Raw genomic sequence first — 19,455 nt, 5'->3', positions numbered from 1 at the left:
TGTTATATTTTAATGTGAGATTGGTTTATCGGGTTTTTTTATATGGCAATAATATGTATAATATGTAGTATCTTTATTTGAAAGTTTGTAATTGCATATGAAAACCTAAACTTGTCTCTAATAATATCTGTAACAACATAGCCGTTATTTATATATATTACAATCTATTTTTATAGATACATCTAAATTGAGTTAAAGGAACTTTTATCTAACTTTGATGTAAAGCCAAATAAAATTTAAATCGACTCAAAATTAGGCTTGCGGTTATGTCAATATTTATATATATTCACTAATTTGAGAAAGGTTCTTATGTGATGTGTGGAAAAATACATATTTTGACGGGCATTTTATTTCTGGATTCCCAAGCTTTTTCATTAAAGTTGAAAGTTTAACAGCTGAGCCACCCCTATACAAAAACCCTACACAACATTCGTAAAACTTGAAAATTTATCGCCTCTCTTAACGGTGCGCCTGTGAACACATATGTTATAAACTTTGGATGGAGTCGAGATACACGCTACTTATATTTACTTAATAATAGCATAACATAAGTGTTTATAAGACTGTTTTTAAAGATAGATGAATGCGTATGGTATGGTGGTGATATTGATGAAATTTCGACTTCAAAAACAACAACAATAGCTACATTGACGCACGCACACATTTATACAATAAACGAATCCATGATCTCGGCCAGCTCAGTGGGTAAACAGAGCCACACGCACACATACAAATTACAGACACATTAAACCTCAATATATCTCGATATATTTTGGTAAGATACAAATGTCCATCTAAGTTAACCTGCCAAGTACACCTAAAGTAGACAGATCCAACCCACATCACAGTTAAGTCGAAGAATGCATCGTCACTCATATTTTCTACATTTTGTTCTTCATTCGTCTATTTTATTGTTTTATTTTATAGATAAAGTAATTCGCTACAGGTTGTGTAATGGTCTGACGATTTTACTCTGTGTAATAAATACGTAAAAGAAAGGATATTTTCAACCAACTTGCAAAAAAAAGGTCAGGAGTTTTGACTGCATTTCTTTGTGTTTACCTCAAAACTTTCGACTGGGCCAACCGATTTTGATGATGATATTTACATTTGGTATAGGTCTGACAATTTGAGGGCGATTTATTTTGGTTCTTTTTTTAACCCGATAGAAAGACGAATGTAGCGACTATCGAAATACGAATATACCTATCGTACCCTATCTACCATCTATCCCATTTATCTATACACTGTTTTAGTGCATCTAATACAAAAAAATCATGTATGCACTTGGCGGCTCTTCCCTATAGAAACTGCTTTTCGAACCGGTGATAAATATTAAAGCTATGTTATGACGATTCAAAATAATAAATTGAGTTTGAGTGTGAGTTGATAGAAAATTATCGTTATTTTATTGTTATTTAAATAGTTATGCTGCCATTTGGGCCGGGAGTAAATCGTCAAATCGATAGAAGTTGTTCTTGACATAAAATCACATAAATCTTAAACTTTATTAGTGTCTGATGCATACAAAAAATTCCGAACAATTTAGAAAATGGCGTTTTAAGGAGATCGATGAAAGAAGGCAAGCCAAAGCCGGGGACGCAAATATATTTTGCTACCGAGATAGTTAAAAGCTAAGCGAAAAACTTACATCGTTCAAGAATTTCTATGTAAATACAAAAGTTCACAATATACTAACTACTGAATAACTTCACTGTAGTTTCTAACAAACTCGTAACTTCTCGTACACCGTTTACAGTATACTTGTTAGCTGGTTTTTGTTGTGCTGGTTACTAAATTACGTTGTTATGGAACCAGTTTAACTTGAGCCCTGACACATTTCGTCACAACGAAGAAGGATTTTGTATTTTATGCCGACGGGTGACAGTTCAAAATCTTTTCCATCTTGTTTCTTAATGTTCTTTGTGTTAGCTATAGATTTTGTAATTAAGAAGCTTTTTGTATAGCAAAAAGGCCAACAGATGCATCATCTAATACTTATTACGTATATTTTCAACGCTCCTCATTTCTTGGACGTATTTTAGTTGTGTTGAAGTGTTTTACGTTTCATGATTAATTATCATCATTGTATACATCGTTGTTTTCATATTAAAATGCTTTTCCAGAATGAAACTTTCACAGCAATATATACAGTGGAATGAAAATTGAAGTAAAATTTCGTCTTAGAGGAGTTACGTATTGCTACATATTGCTTTTACAACAGTCAGTTTTATCGTACTGCCTAATTCATTTAGTCAGTTCATAACAAATCGCAGCCATTTAAAGACTATTAACAAATGAGGGTAGTTCGGTCGAACATTGATTAAACAAGGTTGGTACTAAGGCGTAATTTCTACGAATGCGCCCCGTTTCAACGCAAGGCAAAGTTTTATTTCGACATCTAAACAAGTTTTGACAGGATAAAGTGACAGCTATATTTGACAATAACTCATACAAAAAATATTAAGTCAGAATACATGACACAATGGGGGGATGAATCGAAAGTTGTATTTCTAATAATCGCCTTTTTAATTTCAGGCTTTATTTACTGGGCGTTACATCTTATTTTACCTTCTTGTACGATATTTTAAAAGGAAAACGATACGATATTTTAATGGAAAGTTGCAGACGTTAAAAGCGGATAATTTCGCAGAAACTCAATAACCGGTGTGTCTCGCTGGCTTAAGGCACATAAAATTTTCTACAAATTTATCAATATCTGTTCTTGACGGGGACTGATATGTTATGGGAGAACTTTAATATTATCTCATCTCATGAGGAAGTTCGAACGCTAATTAATAATACGCTTTTTATTAACAGAATTTCTCGAATCTTTCACCTGAAATGTGGCTTCGCCCGCTTAGTCAGGGGAAAACTGAACAGAACGATAAAGCCTATCTTCGTATCAAATTCCATTCAAATCAATTAAGTGTTTTAGGCGTGAGAAAGTGACTGACACATAGAGTTACTTTCGCATTTTCGATATTAATAGTGTTTATTAGATAACATTTTTTAAGCCTGGTCAATGGAGACAGAACCTGGTTTCGTGACTAGCTTTTATTCTTACAGCCAACTAATACAATTCAATGTAATATTCAAAACAGTTACGCTCAGAGGATCGTACTTGATAGGTTGTGTAAAAACTGGATTTTATCAAACGCAATGTTTGGAATAATTTCAATGGAAATTACATAATAAAAAACCGAAGGCTCTTACACATTGCCCCGCAATCCGCAATATGGCGACGATACCTATACTAAGGGCTTACACATACTAGAGAGCGGGAATCCGAAAATATTCCAAACATTTCTTTAAAACTCTGAGTGACAGCTAAACCTGAGTTAAGAAAATCATCACATAAATTTCTACGTAACAACTGATCTCATTAGGTAATATTATTCATATTAAATATATTCATATAAATTGTTATCTTATGAAATATTATGTGGACATTACTAATGAAATGGATTATGTAGTTTTTTTTATACGCAGCAAAATCTCTAATGCATATTATTCGAACATAATACTCAAATCTACTAATACTAATATTGTAATCATTGAAATAATGTTTCGTATTGGTTGTGATGGTTCTTAATCATCTCAATAGATGGCGTGAGGTGCCCCTTAGGCACATGAAACCGAAAGGGTAGAAGAAATTCGATTACTGTGGCAGGATCACGGGTGGCCGAGAGGCTAGGCGTTGCTACGGTTAGGTAAGAAACGCAGGTTCAAATCCTGCTTCGTGATCAAAATTTTTTCTATTCTTTCAAAATTTCTCATTTATAAAGCATTTCAATGCTATAAACTTAAAAATTAAATCTACATAAGATTTGCAGATAAATTATAATTTTAGTATTAACGTGTGGTCCAACCCTTAGCGGAGTCGAATTCTTTCCTCCTCGCACGAGTCGGTTATTGAAATCGTATGTAAATGCGTATTTAGTTTGATTAAAATGCTAATGTAGATAGATCTTAAGAAATGAAACATGTTTTAGTACACAGTAATTTAAAACCAATATTAAGATGTGAGAAATTGTGTTACAGAAGGTAAATTATAATGCTTCGAGTTTAGTAGCTAAATATCCAGCAAAACTCAAGTTCTTTATATTACACAGGTCTTAATATGAGGATATCGGTCAAGTTGCTAGGTTTCTAGGAAGTTCTAGTGTCGCCCAATCAACAAACACACAACGCAGTCACAAATAGTAACAAGACACTCATACATCTTAATCGTTCCTAATTATGCAATGAGATGTCGATGAACCGATACTTTTAAGTTAAGAAGAAGATATATTACATGTAAGAAGGCTACAGTTTTAAATATATAAATATCTATGAGAGCAACATATTTCTTTCTTTCTCACACCATATTAAAATAACTACCTCAGAAGCTTTTGTATTATTGATTACTCTCTAGTAGAATAACTGGCGATATACGAAGAAACTTGTGTTTTATTGGCATATCTAATCATTTATATCTCTCTATATTTATATTCTAAATACATAATGATGTTTGATGCTACATTGCGGAATCTAAAGTTAACTAATATTTCTCGTTTAATGGTATGCGATAGTGCATCTTAGCAAAGGAAATTTGAAGTGTTGCCAACACTTATCTCGGGTCGTTTATACACTTCACACTTAATATTCAAATATCATTTTATTCAAGCGATATTCTGAATTTGTATGTAAATAAGATAACCAAAAATAAAAACAAAACGTTGGATGGAGATCAGGCATTTTCTGGCTGGAGATAAACAAGGTGAAAAAGGTAAGAACTAAAAATATTAAATGCTATATATAATTCCCTTGTCTGCCCATAACTGTAAGTGTATATAGCTATTTACTTTGATATATAGCAAGTTCTATATGTATTGAGACATTAGAGATAATTTATTTCAAAATTCGACTTTAAATTAGAAAAGAGTTTGATAATTATTCATTTATCTTCTATATATATAAAATTCTCGTGTCACAGTTTTCGTTGCCATACTCCTCCGAAACGGCTTGACCGATTCCTCTGAAATTTGGTAAGCATATTGGGTAGGTCTGAGAATCGGCCAACATCTATTTTTTATCCCGATATTCCTACGGGATACGGACTTACGCGGGTGAAACCGCGGGGCGCAGCTAGTATTATTATAATCTTTTGTCCTAAAAATGAGTTTAAATAGAAAAAAGTGGACGTATTTTTTTGAAATATCTGTAATAGTTATTTTCCCATTTTATAGTACCAGGCTGTCATGAAACCGTAAGAAGCTTACGTGAAACCGTCTTTGTAACAAGAAAATCTTTTCAGGCCGCGCCCTTACGTTATGGCTTGCCATAAATTTTTTTCTCTCACACGTTTAATTTTTGATGATTTTACATTCGTTTTCACTTTTGTGCTTGCAAGTTAAAGGCACTTATTTATTCATTATACTTTTTTTATCAACCGACTTCAAAAGAGTAGAAAATTATCAATTAATTCGACAATATTCTATTTATTTATTTTTATGATTCTTTGTGTATTTCAAAGCTGCTGGCTGTAGTGGTCCGATTTGAATTTGATCTACATCTGAAAATTTGAAGGGGGTTCTGCTTTTTGTTAATAATTATTTATTATATAGGTCATAATTCTATTGGATCAAGATTCATCAAGTATTGAAAAGTCAACCCTAACAGAAATTTAAATTAATTTCTCTATTTTAAAGTTTTAAAAGCATAATGAAGATGTTTCAAGAAGTTTTGTACAAAAAAAATGTTATTTTAATTAGATTTATTTTATTTGAATACAAGGAAAACTTATTTAACTGTTTTTCAGATACCAGGCGGACATGAAATCCAAAGAGCTCAACTGTATCTTGCAAACTAACTTGTTTAAGATTCTGTCACGTTCCAGCGTGTCGTAAAAAAGCCTGCATTTTATTGCGGGGCTATTTTTATTTTCTAAGTGCTTTCTAGAAGGTATGCCTTCTCTATTTTGTAGTTGTGAGGTATTGAAACTATCCGATGTATATTAAAGTATAGAGTACAAGGAAAATTCACTACAAGAGTAGTAAATATATACGCGTAAGTATATTATATACGCGAAAGTTTGTAAGAAGGTATACATGTTAGGCAGTCTTTCATGAGAAATGTTTGGCAGTCTTTCATGAGAAAAAGATTGCACGGAATTTTAATCATACGGGAAAGCATATTAATTATAGACATGCCAATTTTTTCCGCGGGTACATCCGCAGGTATAAACGCGCGGCAGAACTAGTGATTTATAAATTCTACGACGGCAGTAGGTACGTCTATTTGAATATACAGTTCGAATATTAATTATATTAAAAAAAAAAAAATGGTTGCCTGTAAAGTCGGTTTTACGGGCGAAGATTTTACGTGACAACGTCTTTTTCTCGGTAGAATATTTATTGATATGAATATTATTAAATTGCACAATAGGAACAAGGAATTGAATGAAAATAAGAATTGCACAAATTTTAACTACAGAAAATATATTTTGTTTACTAAAAAGACAGAGACAGAGACACAATCACGCGCCGATTCAATGCGCCTAATTCTCTAGTGCTGCGCGCGCGGCGGACCGATCATAGTTCGGTGACTCATCGTAACGTTACCTTTTTCATAAGTGCCTCCGAGCCGCAACCTAATTTAAGACGTTGTCACGTCAATAATAATACAAAATGAATAAAAATATGTTCCCAATTAACCAATAAATGAGTAATTTCACAGATAAATTACTCAATGCAAATGGTATATTTACTATCATACTCATAATGATCAAACATTTCAATATTTTTATAAATTGCAAAAACCGAACGCAAATCTGACATAAATTATGTTTTTATTTTATTGACATATCAAGGAATGTTCCAGAACATTCGGGGCAAACATTGCAAAACAAACCGTTATTATGCGGTTAATAAATCACAATAATCAAACAACGTACAAAAGAAACTGCAAATTCATTTGTAAACAGGATCCAGAAGATCAAACGCTGTTTGCCGCTCTCGTTTATTCATTTATACGACATTTGGAACCGATGAGGGTTAAATTTGATTTAGATCTCTTGTAGGATCCTTCACTTTTAAGGGAATTGTTTAAAAGAAAATCTGTTTATCTATCTATCTTTTCCGGTGAAATAACGAATTCATGAATGAAAATAGGTAAAGGTTTACAAACGGTCATGTAACTGTACCAGGAAGCACGCAACGTGAGAAGGTTTTGATGAGAAACTTGCAAACTAGACAAATATATTAAATCTTGATACATACAGCGCAACGGTACTGACTGAAAGGTTGACCCATAAACACACAGCCCAAAATACTGGACCAATTCGTGCCGAAGCGTGCTCGATGCTCACACTCAAATTCTACCCCTGTATATATAAAATAGAGGATGAAAGTTTGTACCCTGATTTTTTTTTACCATTAGGCCGAGCTGTAGGCAATGCAGTGTTACGCTCAATTGTTTACAATTTTTTATCTTATCTCGTTGGGCTTACTACACGTATGTGTCCCAAGCAGCTTTGACGAACAAATTATTCATGACAAGCGTCAGCCCACGGCTACACTCGTGCTAAACCTAATCCAGAATATAAATTTGTACCCGGATTAAAACTTACCGTGCCTATGCAGACTACAAATTATTCCTCTATGAGAAATATGACATGCGTATGCTACAATCAGTGGCCAGATAAATTAGAAGCAACTCTATCCTAAATTCATCTAAAACTGATCAGATAATCGTGAAAGAGTAACAAACATCCACATTTGCTATTTTTAATCGTAGTATGATTAAATTCGTCTAACCATCTGCCATTAATGCGATATACATAGCCAATGAAAAACAAACTACACTTCACTCACACGTTTCATTTATTTCGGTCTCGAAATGTATGCCGTAAGTTTTGGCGGGAAATACACGATCTGTAGATGAAAAGTACCGGAAAAAGTTACCGGAAAAGCATAGTATCTACAGATATTTACATTAATATTTGCCAAGACTGCTTTAATCTGTTAGTATAGATACTTTGCGATACCTAAAGCGATCAAAGTTCTAGAAGTCCTAAACGATATAATCTTTAAACCACAACTATCTTTAACAAATTACACTTTCAAACTGCCAGAAATAAACCGTATTTAAATGGGACCACTCCAGAAGCGCCAGATTTCAAATAAAAAAATCAACAAACTGTTAACTAAATCGATATTTCTGAGGTAATAAAGTCAAAAAAATACAATCGTATTAGTACGTTCCTCCATTTTTCGAAATCGGTTAACACACAATCACGGCGTAATTATAGCATTTTAGCGAACACACAATAGCTCGACGAGAGAGACCAATGCGCATGCGATTTCCTGTTGATCTTAGCCAGCTGCTGTAATTGCCAGTTATAAGAAAATAGGCCAGCGCGTATAGTTAAAATTCATCTGAAATCAAATCATTCCTCTTCATAACACGAGTATTTGGTAAACGTTATAAGATAGGAAAAAGTTAAATTTTCTGAAAAACTCCTCCCATTGTAAAAAATCTTTAAATAATAATGGAAATAACATGGGTTTCTTTTACCCGAATAAAACCGAGTGAAGCACGTTAACGTAAATAGCTCTATTAACGATGCTACAAAAAGCTTTTTAAATGATATTACACAAAAAATTCAAACCAAAGCCCAATAAATTTAAAGAGGAAAAATCAAATATTTTCTCATTCCATCTTGAAAAAATCGTTCAACTGTAAAATTTTTTGTGATCTAATAATTTACGTTCCGTTACAATATTGAGATATTTGAATAAGTATCTAATAAAAATGATAAGGAATTGAAACATTCAGAATTGAACATAATAAGATTACAAACATCTATTATATATGTATAATTACAAATATCTATAGTTTGAGCCGGAGGCCCATATCCTATTCCTTTCCATCATCAGTCCTTTCTTTTATGGCTTTCGTTAATCCTTCCATTAATTTCCATTCAAATTTTAAGTCGACAATCCATTTGTGGAGGCGTAAGGTCTGCAATCGAACTTACGCCTCTCTAAATGTTCATTGCCGACTATGACATAAAAAAATAATTAAAAAAGTATTATATTTTGAATTATTTTTGTCCATTTATCTAAGTAAAGTGTATAAACAAAATCAAAAAGTAAAATCAAATAAAATATACCCATTTATATTTATATATACATAAACTATGTTCGAAAGAGTACAAAAAGTACATCCGATAACTAATTGGCAGCCACAGAAACAATTAATTCTGTTCTTATGCCACTGCTCCACGTAGCAATTAATCATTGCCAATTTAACCTAAAAAGAAAGGAAACTGGCTTATTAAAATGGAGAAGGAATATACTTTCTGACGATTATTTCATTAATTTGGGCTTTTAATGAGTTTATTCACAAAATGTGCTCGAGGATTCTTAATCTGTCTATAATAGAAATTAAAGGGGTAATCTTATATACATAGTATAAAACGAAGTCGCTTGTCCCTATGTCCTATGCTTAAATCTTTCAAACTACGCAACGGATTTTGATTCTTTTTAATAGTTAGAGTGATTCAAGAGGAAGGTTTATATGTTTAATAATCAATTAAACTCCGAAATTAACACGTGCGAAGCCACGCGCGAATGCAAGTATTATTATTATATTATATTAGCTCCGTTGAACAAACGGTATGAAGTATTGACAACACATTACAAACAAACAAAACACAATTAATATGATAATAATGCCAATTATTATCAAGAAAATTTTACATGAAATACACATTGGCTCTTCTAAAGCCTAGAAAACTAGACTATATTATAGGAACCGAAATAGGTTAACCGCTAGGGTACCATTATCACCATCTATATTTCCTGAAGTATGGAAGTAAAAAGTATAACGCAACGAAAATCATCCAAATATTACTTATTTGCAATGACACTATGAAAGATCATGTATTTATGAGTGTATTTAATAAACAGGAACAGATGCTTCTCCTATCTATACGTATTGTATAAAGCTAAAATGTTTGTTCGTTTGTTTGAACGCGCTAATCTCAGAAACTAATATACATATTCAAAAATTTGTACATTATCCCCGAGGGCTATACTTGTACCACGAGCGAAGTCAGGGCGGACAGCTAGTATATGATAAGCGTGAAACTTTTTAATGAATAGGTGTTTGCTAGTTTTTCATGTGCTGTTATATTATATGTATGATATTTTATATATAGTTGTATTATAAGTAGTCTGAATTAATATCTAGGTTAATTTTAAAGCGAGCGAAACCGCAGGCTCCAACTAGTAACAAAATAAAAGTAATATAAAAGTGATTTCATATAAAAGTCAGCGCATGAAACGCTGACGCCTCGATGTTATCCGAACTGGCTATTTGATTGCCAACAGATTTTCTATATTTCGTTGCAATATTTTTTTACGTGTTTCGATTGTTTCTGTTTTGTCAGTTTAAACTATATTCTTTATTGAAATTTGATTTGCGTAAATATTGTTTTAGTTTGTATACGCATTAGGGAATAGAGGACTATGAAACTATTAACCGACTACCGAAAATAAAAAGGAGTAAAAACATTCGTATGTTTGTGTTTAGAGTTTCTTTATGTCAATACTATATACATTTTAGTTTGGTTAACCTCTCGAGTTACATAAGTACGTATGTAATGTTAAGAGAATATTAATGAACAATGATTTTATTATAAATCCTACTAATATTATCAATACGAAAGTTTGTGTGTGTGTGCGTTTGTTGCTCTTTCACGCAAAAACTACTGAACCGATTGCAATGGAATTTTGTACGTAGACAGCTGGACAACTGGAATAACATATAGGCAACTTTTTATGCCGATATTCCTACGGGATACGTAGTTACGCGGGATAAACCGCGGGGCGCAGCTACTATATTGCGATGTTAAATTATATCGCATAAAGACGCTGTGTTATTTATTTATTACGTTCACAATAAGCGATATCTGGAATATTGTTAAAGAACAAAAAATGATATGATACAATCTCATTCTTCCTAGATCAAAGCCTAATCATACAGACATACAATAAAACACTAAATCGTGTTTCAAAAATAACATTAGTTGTAATAAATAGTCTTTGATATTGAGTCAGCTCACATGTAACTGTCCGTCAAATGAATTTATTGTTGAAAAATTTGCAGCGCTGTGGTTGCCACTGCTTATTCGATTTTGATTAATATCTAATTTATCAATGATAGTATATATGGTACAGTCGAAATTCCTAACCGGTCAAAACCAGTTTCGACCGCAAAAATCAGGCGAAAATGATTTAGGCTACACCTTCAGTTAAACACGGTTTTGATTACAGTCAATTATTGTAGTGTTGTTATGTAGTGTTACGTAGGTATAGTAGTGGTACGTTAAAATACTTTTAAACATATATTGTTGTTATTATCCTACATGTTATTACATACGTACATATTGAAATAATGTATACAGAGTGTTCTTAAACTTACCTCATCATCGAATGCCACATTGTCAGCCATCTTTGTAGCTGTCTACCGAGCTGATGGAGCGTGGTCAATCAATAACGCATCCAGCACTGGTGTTGATGTACCGAGAAGGCTTGCACATTCTGAAACAATAAGCGAAGGTAGCGTTAGTTGGTTAATTTGATACAGAGTGTTCAAATTTTTGTATATTGTAAAACGTGATATAGAAACGCTTTGAGTAGAAGTGATATTCTTTATAATTATAATACACAATACATAACGCAGTTAGGTAAAGCAAAAAAAAAACAATAAAAAAAATTAAAAAATTTAGTATTACTAGCAGTCTGCCCTGTCTTCGCCTATGGTACATTTTTCTCCCCATAAGAACTCTCCGTATGCCTTAAAGTTAAAAATATTAGCCGAATTAGTCGAGCCGTTCTCAAACTATATACACTTAGCAACACATCCGGCGATTGATTTTTATATACTCGTACAAAGAAATAAACATATAACAACGAATATAAGCGTTCTTTACACTTAAAATCTATACATGAAATATTACGCTACTATATCTAAACTCAATATTAATCCACAGTCCGAGTCGAAACCATCAAGATCCCTCTTAGCCAAACAAAATGGTCGGACAAAAGCAGTTAAAATTATTTCCATTTAATAGCACAATTAAAACAAACCAAAAGTGTTTAAAACTTTAATTACCAGCATATGTCCCATTCAAAGCGGCGGAGTAATTAATATTAAATCGCTGGGCGGTTTAAGAGTTTAATTAAAAACGTCTTAAAACGTCAGTTGCGGTCGCTTTCTTACAAATGACCACGCTTATAGTATAGAAACGCCTCGTTCCGGTAATTGAAGCAATTAGGAATTTTATGCGCTAACAATCTGTACGTATAAACTTCACGGAGGTTGACAAAGCACAGAAAACCAAGATCTAACTTTACTGAAACATTCCATAATGTTTATTCGTGGATATTCGTAGTTGTTGCGGTAGATTATGTTTTTAATAAGGCTCCATCCCAATTTATTCTTTCTCTACAAGGCACTAAATAAAGAAAACTGTGAATATGGCTTCGCCCGTAGTACATGTATATAGCCTAAATCACTCAGAGAAGTTGCATCATTCCAATGGTTTAAAAACGTTACAAACATACAAAAATACGTCCTCTATACGTACCTCTTATAGTATTATTGTTTATAATAGTAGGATATTTATGATATTGATAAAATGTTAACCTTTTTTAATTTATCATTCTGTATACATAAACGATGAGTGGTCTTTATGCTATTTTATACACTAGCGAACCACCCTGGCTTCGCCCTTGGTACATATATCATGAAACCCTCAGAGATCACGTACATATAGATCGGTAGAATTTTCGTAATCGGTCCAGTAGTTCCAGAGATTAGTGTGCTCAAATACCGTACACACAATCAAAAATATTTATATTATTTATGTATACAGCTACCAAAATATAACTTACTATTATCTTAATATTACTACGCCATAACTTACAAATGTATGTAAAATTAGAGTGAAGCAATATCGCCCCAACACCAAACTACGCCATGACGTAAGACAATAGAACGACACACGAATTTAAAATTGGAATTTAGAATTTGCATTCGAAAACTGAATGTAAAGGAGATTTGGCTTCCATTCTGGATAATCCGAACAATTCTGAAGCGAGGGTTTAACCTTATCATAATACAACTTGGCAGACGCAAGACTAAGTTAGCAATATTTCACTACCTACTTTTAGGCTGGATATATAATATTCACCACACTCTGTGTATTAGTTCAACCGATTTCAAAATAGAAGGAGATTTTCTTGTGTTTGATTTTTCGCGAGTATTATACATTTAGAAATTAAAGATTTTTTAACGCGAGCGTGGTCACGGGGAGACTGACTTCCCGTGACCACGCTCGCTGTAAGGTGTTCGAAACGTCGGGTTAGTAATATAATGAATAAATCACGATTAAAATCCGTTAAAAAGTCTTTAATTTCTAGAAGGAGATTATCAATTCGACTGTATATTTTTAGATGTATCGAATTTTGTGATTTTTTTTCTTTTAAAGCTGGAGCCTTTAAATATGATTACATCTCCCAATGGTAATTACATCTCCTGCATAGTTCTGACAATTTGAAGGTGTTTTTGTTATTTGCTATAAACAATAGAAAAACAACTTTGTAACAAAGGTATTCGTCACAAGTTTTTGACTCGCAAAAAAATAAATATTGTATTCCCGCTTAAAAGAGATACATATCACAGTTTTATTGTTTTTAATTTTTTTTATGTCACCGTCATATATAGTCATATATAGCCTGTTTTCTGTGCCAAATTGTATCCGTATTACCGTAAAATTGTAAATATATTAACATTATTGTAATCCATTATACGATATTGAAATACATTATGATTCGTACTACGAATTTCGTAGGTGCTCTGCTAAGATTTGTTTTAAATCTATTATATCGCCTATAAAGGACCATTGTAATGTACAAAAGTCGATCTGGTTTCTTATCACATACATTTTATGGGCATGGACTAACTAAGTTTAACGCAAAAAGTTATTTTTATTAATTTATAATACTTTGTTTCACAAAAAAGATAGAAATAACAAGAGAAATCAATAAATAGAACAAAAAAGGCATCATTTGCGGAAGAGGTGGTTTTATTGCTAAACAGCAATCTCTGCAAGGCAACCGGGTAGGAAAGGAAATGTACGAAGTTACATATTGTGTCTGGATTAAAGCGATTCCAACGTTTCAATTAACAACAACCACTTACAGATTTTATAATGGTTATAAGAACCATATAAACAGTGACAGGTCATTCCTCATTCCCTAAATTAAGCGTCAATTTTTCCAGGATATCCTATTGGTATTACGAAGATTTATAGAGTACATAATATATTGGCCGCAGAGTAAAAGGGACGTCGTAAAGTAGATATATCGGATTATAAGGGACGCCCTTATTGACTGTGCCGCTTAAGTCGGCGGGAAGAAATTATTTTTATATTTCATGTTTGATATTACGTACATTTACCGAAAAATGAGTATTATAATACATTATTTATAACGCTGAATTCGGAATGTATTGTTTGACAAATTTCCAATGAATCGTGTTTTAATGCGACGGTATGCGAATGGTCGCATGATAGCAATTTAACGGTTTGTTTGATAACTAAATTTATAATTTAGTTTAGTTGGACGACAATAGTTTGTTTTGCGTTAGAGGTTAAAGTTGACTTTGAGTTTGAGTCAAGGCTTGAGTTTGAATATGGGTTTGAGTGTGAGGTTAATACAAGTAAATAAAGCAAAAAAAATCGTACTATGTTAAGTATTTACATTCGTATGACCCAATTAGAAAATGAGGGACAAAGTGATTTATTAGCGGTAAATTCAAAGTGAAATTCCATGTCTTTGGGGGACTGGGACAGACATCTAAAAGCTTTCACACATCTATTTACCTTTTTTCGATCGTTCGTTTCGGTGGTGCAATGCGTGCATTAATCGCTGTACATATGAGTGTATGTAATTGTTTTATGAAGCTACAATACTATGAGTATTTTACATATATTATATTTGTATTAATACTTTGATGAAACGGCTCATTATCATGAGGATTCCCTTCGACTATGCGAGTGAATCCACGGGGAGAGCCGTTTGACGTCTTAAAAGGGAGAATTATATGGATATAATTCAGTCCATGGCACAAATTGCTTTTAACTGTATTGTGATTTTACTAAGTGACTCTCTACCGCAGTCCCTAACCATCGACATGTAATTATGTACTACGATTATTAAGCATTTCTATGTTATTGCCCGCTACGGCATAAAATTACAATGAAAAGAGATAAAAAAATTAGTAGTTTTCAGAGGGAGGGCCTCCGCAAAAGTGTTGCCCGATTTTTAAGGATAAGGAAGGGACTTCCAGCAGGAATGAAGAAGCGGGAAGGATACGACCCTCAAGCTCGTACTACACAGAAGCGTTCGCATGCTATTATTCCGTACCAATCTTCTGCGTGCTATCTGCCCCGGTGCTAGTCGTATTCGCGCCAAAGCATGCTCAACTCCCAACGTTATGAATTCAACAACCATCTCATTAATAAATCACAGATATGGTAGGGCTTATTTATTGTCATAGATTATGTAATCCAAAGAAACCTCTGTGAATTTCCCAAATACCCAGTGGGTTCATTAAAATTCAACGATAATAAATCATTCAATAATCACGCATGCGTAATAGAATGGGCATATGTTTTGATACATTTAAGAAAGTAACTCAAATAGTTATGCCATAATTTGTTAGTAAATTATTAAATTTATATTGGTAGTTTTATATTCTATTTTTAAATACTTTTTAGGTTCTACCAATCGATCATCGTGATAAAGCAATGCAGATATCGTTCATCTCTATATAAAAGGTACAATAAGGTCGAAAGGTCTATAGAAAAAATATAAATATCAAATCTATACTAATATTATAAAGCTGAAGAGTTTGTTTGTTTCTTTGTGGTCCGATTTGAAAAATTCTTTCAGTGTTAGATGTGCTATCTAATTAATATCTATTAATAATCAATATAATTTATTGAGGAAGACTATAGGCTACATATGTACCACGGGCGAAGCCGGGGCGGACCGCTAGTGAATAATAAGGACCGATACGTAAAAGCAACCTTCCTATTTTTAAATAAAATTAGATACAAAACACATGATAGTTATTATGTCGTACATTAATTTTGTATAAAATTTAACTTCTAATAAAGATCTGCCCTTCACACGATAACACAAGACGATTTTGTGATAATTCGACTGGACATGTAAGTGCAATAGCACAATCGATCAAAGAGAAGTGAGCCAAATTCAATTTGTTTAACTACACATATACAAGCCTCTGGTGACCCGTGACCGAGTGAAACCAAGTAAAGACTCGTAAAATGAGACCATTTGGAACATTGTGTTGGAATTTTGCTTCTAATTTTGACACATTTACTAGTTATGTCTTTAACGTCGAAGGCGAGACGTATAATTTTTAAGGTTTAGTTCTAAACCCAACTAGCTTCTAATAAAGGGTGTCATCACCGTCGCTTCAGTGTCACCTTTAGAACAATATTCTGGACATCACGATTAACAGCGTTTGGCATAATTAACAATTAATATCATAAAACATATAAACTAAATAATATTTACTTAACATATTATGTTGATTGTTGACTCTGAACAGGTGACAGGGCATTCATCTATTTTAAAATGAGATTTAAAACCTGTAATAAAGCCAACCGCCTGCAGTTTCGCCTTCCCAGTCCTCTCCTTTAGTCCTTTCGTCAACCCTTTCTTTATCGCTTTTCATTTAAAGTTGGCAATTTATTTGTAGATGTGAAATGTCCGCAAGCTACCTTATGCTTCTGCTAATTAATATACACGGGCGGTGGTAGCGCTTACCATCAGGCGACCCACCTGCTCCATTGCCGACGGTGACATAAATTTTCCACACACATACGATTGAATCGAATATTTACATCATACTCTATGGCATTATAATCAATTCCACTGACCCCTAATCTCAACCAACATAACTCTTAAATCATGATCACCCACTATATAGTAAATGCATAGATATATATGTATATAATATATAACTCAGCCCTCACTGGAGCCAAAACACTTATATAAGTAAACATTATGGGCGGAGTGTATTTGTGACGGTTTGATATAGTACAAGGGGGCTATAAGGAAGTCGATAGTAGAAATAATACGCAAATATTCCGAGTACGCTATGGCAATCTACGAATCTATAAAAGCATCTTATTGTATTGTTTAATCTTTTGATTATTTTAACGTATGGCATTACGTGCTTTAAAAACAAATACACATATATAATAGTACTAGCTGGCGGGTTATCGTAACGTCTTAAAGCAATGCTAATTCCAGCGTGGGGAAAGTGCTGGCACTAAACTACTTCGATCAAGCGATACTCTCTGTCTTCACTGTAACCCACCATATGACATCTCGAATTATCTCAATTTATTCAAAGATTATCGTCAGTTTCAGAAAACATATATTTTCCATCCTATAAGCCCTGCAATGTCTTATGTCCCACTCATTGTCAAGATTCCATTATCTTATCGCATTTTTATGACTATTATCCTATCCTTTGCCACGGCAACCCTCTTCATAGTTTTTGTGGTTTGAAAAAATCGATTTAAATATATCTATGTTAGATTAGTAAGGTAATCTTATAAGAGGTAAGCTTTGTTAAAATAGTGCTATGCAACGCATTTTCACTCACGGACGAACCCGCTGGCAAAAGCAAGTATTTCCATAAGAGATGAGTTTTAGAGCCGGTCCTTCTGACACAGGTTTATTCTTTTTAATTTACTAGGAAGACCCTACTACTCCATATTTTTGTAAAATTGGAAATGAAATAAACTGTTCTTATTTTATTTATTTTTTATTTTTATGGTACATAAGCTATATCACTGCTCAGTATCATCAAAATCCGATTAGTGGCTATCGTAAGAGATTAACAAATATACATACATACATCTCCACAAACATTCGCTTCTATAATACTAGCTGCGCGCCGCGGTTTCACCGGCGTAAGTCCGTATCCCGTAAGAATATCGGGATAAAAAGTTGCCTTTATGTTATTCCGGTTGTCCAGCTGTCTACATACCAAATTTCATTGCAATCGGTTCAGTAGCTTTTGCGTGAAGGAGCAACAAACACACACACATCCTTACAAACGTTCGCATTTATAATATTAGTAAAATTTGTAGGACAATGTTTCATATTGAAATAACTGAGTGATCCTCTCATATCGAAAACTTTACTCAAACTGGCCGATCTTGCAGAAACTCCAACAATATACCTTGACTTTGTTAAGAACAATCGACTGTCTTTGCTGATCACTATAGACATCAAAGGTTTAAAGTTTATTGAACATGATTAGTTGATTCAATCTGAAGCTCCGCGGTCTTGGGAACAAAGCTTCTTCCTTGTCATAATATGTATTTAATAGACGTCGTTTATTTTATACCTACTAATTTAATATAGAGGAAAAGTTTGCGAATTTGTAAGTTTGTATCTCTGGAGTTACTAAGCGATTTTAAGAATTCTTATAAATATAAAGCTATGATAACTGTGTCATAGGTTTTATTCCAGTGTGAAATCTCTTGCATATAGACTGTCTAACTCTTTATAATAGTTTCAAAGTTCCGTGAACGAAAACAAAAAAAAAATCGTACAATTACTATAAATATTTGTGAAGCCTTATATGTCCTTAATAAAAAATTCAATTTATCAAAGTTAACAATATTTTTAATATTCGTGAGTACATTTAAAAAAAAAATAAAAACAAATTGAAGCAGTTAATTATATATAGTAATAGCCATATTATTTGTTATTTATTAAGGAGCTCTAACAAAACAAGCTGACACGTAAGCGTAGAACCGAGGGGGCCTGGGTTCGATTCCCAGTTGGGACAAACAAAAACAATTATCTCGGTCCTTAGGACACTGAAGGTTGATCACTTACTTGTTCATTAAAAAATCGATCAGTGAAACAGATGCATATCATCTATCCCATACTCCACTAAAGGACTTCACTTTTTTATCTAACCTGAACATAAATAATGCATAAAATAAAACAAAAGAGAAAAAAAGTATTTACCAAGTCACATGCGGACTTATCGCTTATATATAACTAGCTGCCCCCCGCGGTTTCCGTATCCCAGTTATTCCAGTTGTCCAGCTATCTAGGTACCAAATTTAATTGTAATCAGTTCAATAGTTCACACACACACATCCTTACAAACTTTCGCATTTATAATATTAGTAGGACAAACTCTGTTATTAATTTAGTTTTATTATAAAATTACAATATTTATACAACATAGTTTATATTATTCGTTATACTTAGTCTGGCCATAAATACTGTTACACTTAATTATAAAAAAATATTACATTTGAATTTCGAATCTGTC

General features: G+C 33.0%; 1 protein-coding gene across 2 annotated transcripts in view; it reads right to left on the bottom strand.

The window, feature by feature from the left end:
* Window positions 1–19,455, bottom strand: part of LOC119837125 (inactive dipeptidyl peptidase 10) — a 129,337-nt gene that overhangs the window by 86,891 nt on the left and 22,991 nt on the right. For both annotated transcript variants that reach the window (XM_038362630.1, XM_038362631.1), the window contains exon 2: window positions 11,473–11,591. In XM_038362630.1, the coding sequence (XP_038218558.1) occupies window positions 11,473–11,502 (30 nt within the window). In that variant the 5' untranslated portion in view covers window positions 11,503–11,591. The remainder of the gene's footprint in view (window positions 1–11,472; window positions 11,592–19,455) is intronic.

This window comes from Zerene cesonia, chromosome 26 (assembly GCF_012273895.1).
Source record: "Zerene cesonia ecotype Mississippi chromosome 26, Zerene_cesonia_1.1, whole genome shotgun sequence".
NCBI lineage: Eukaryota > Metazoa > Arthropoda > Insecta > Lepidoptera > Pieridae > Zerene > Zerene cesonia.
This window is presented reverse-complemented; position numbering and strand designations above follow the sequence as displayed.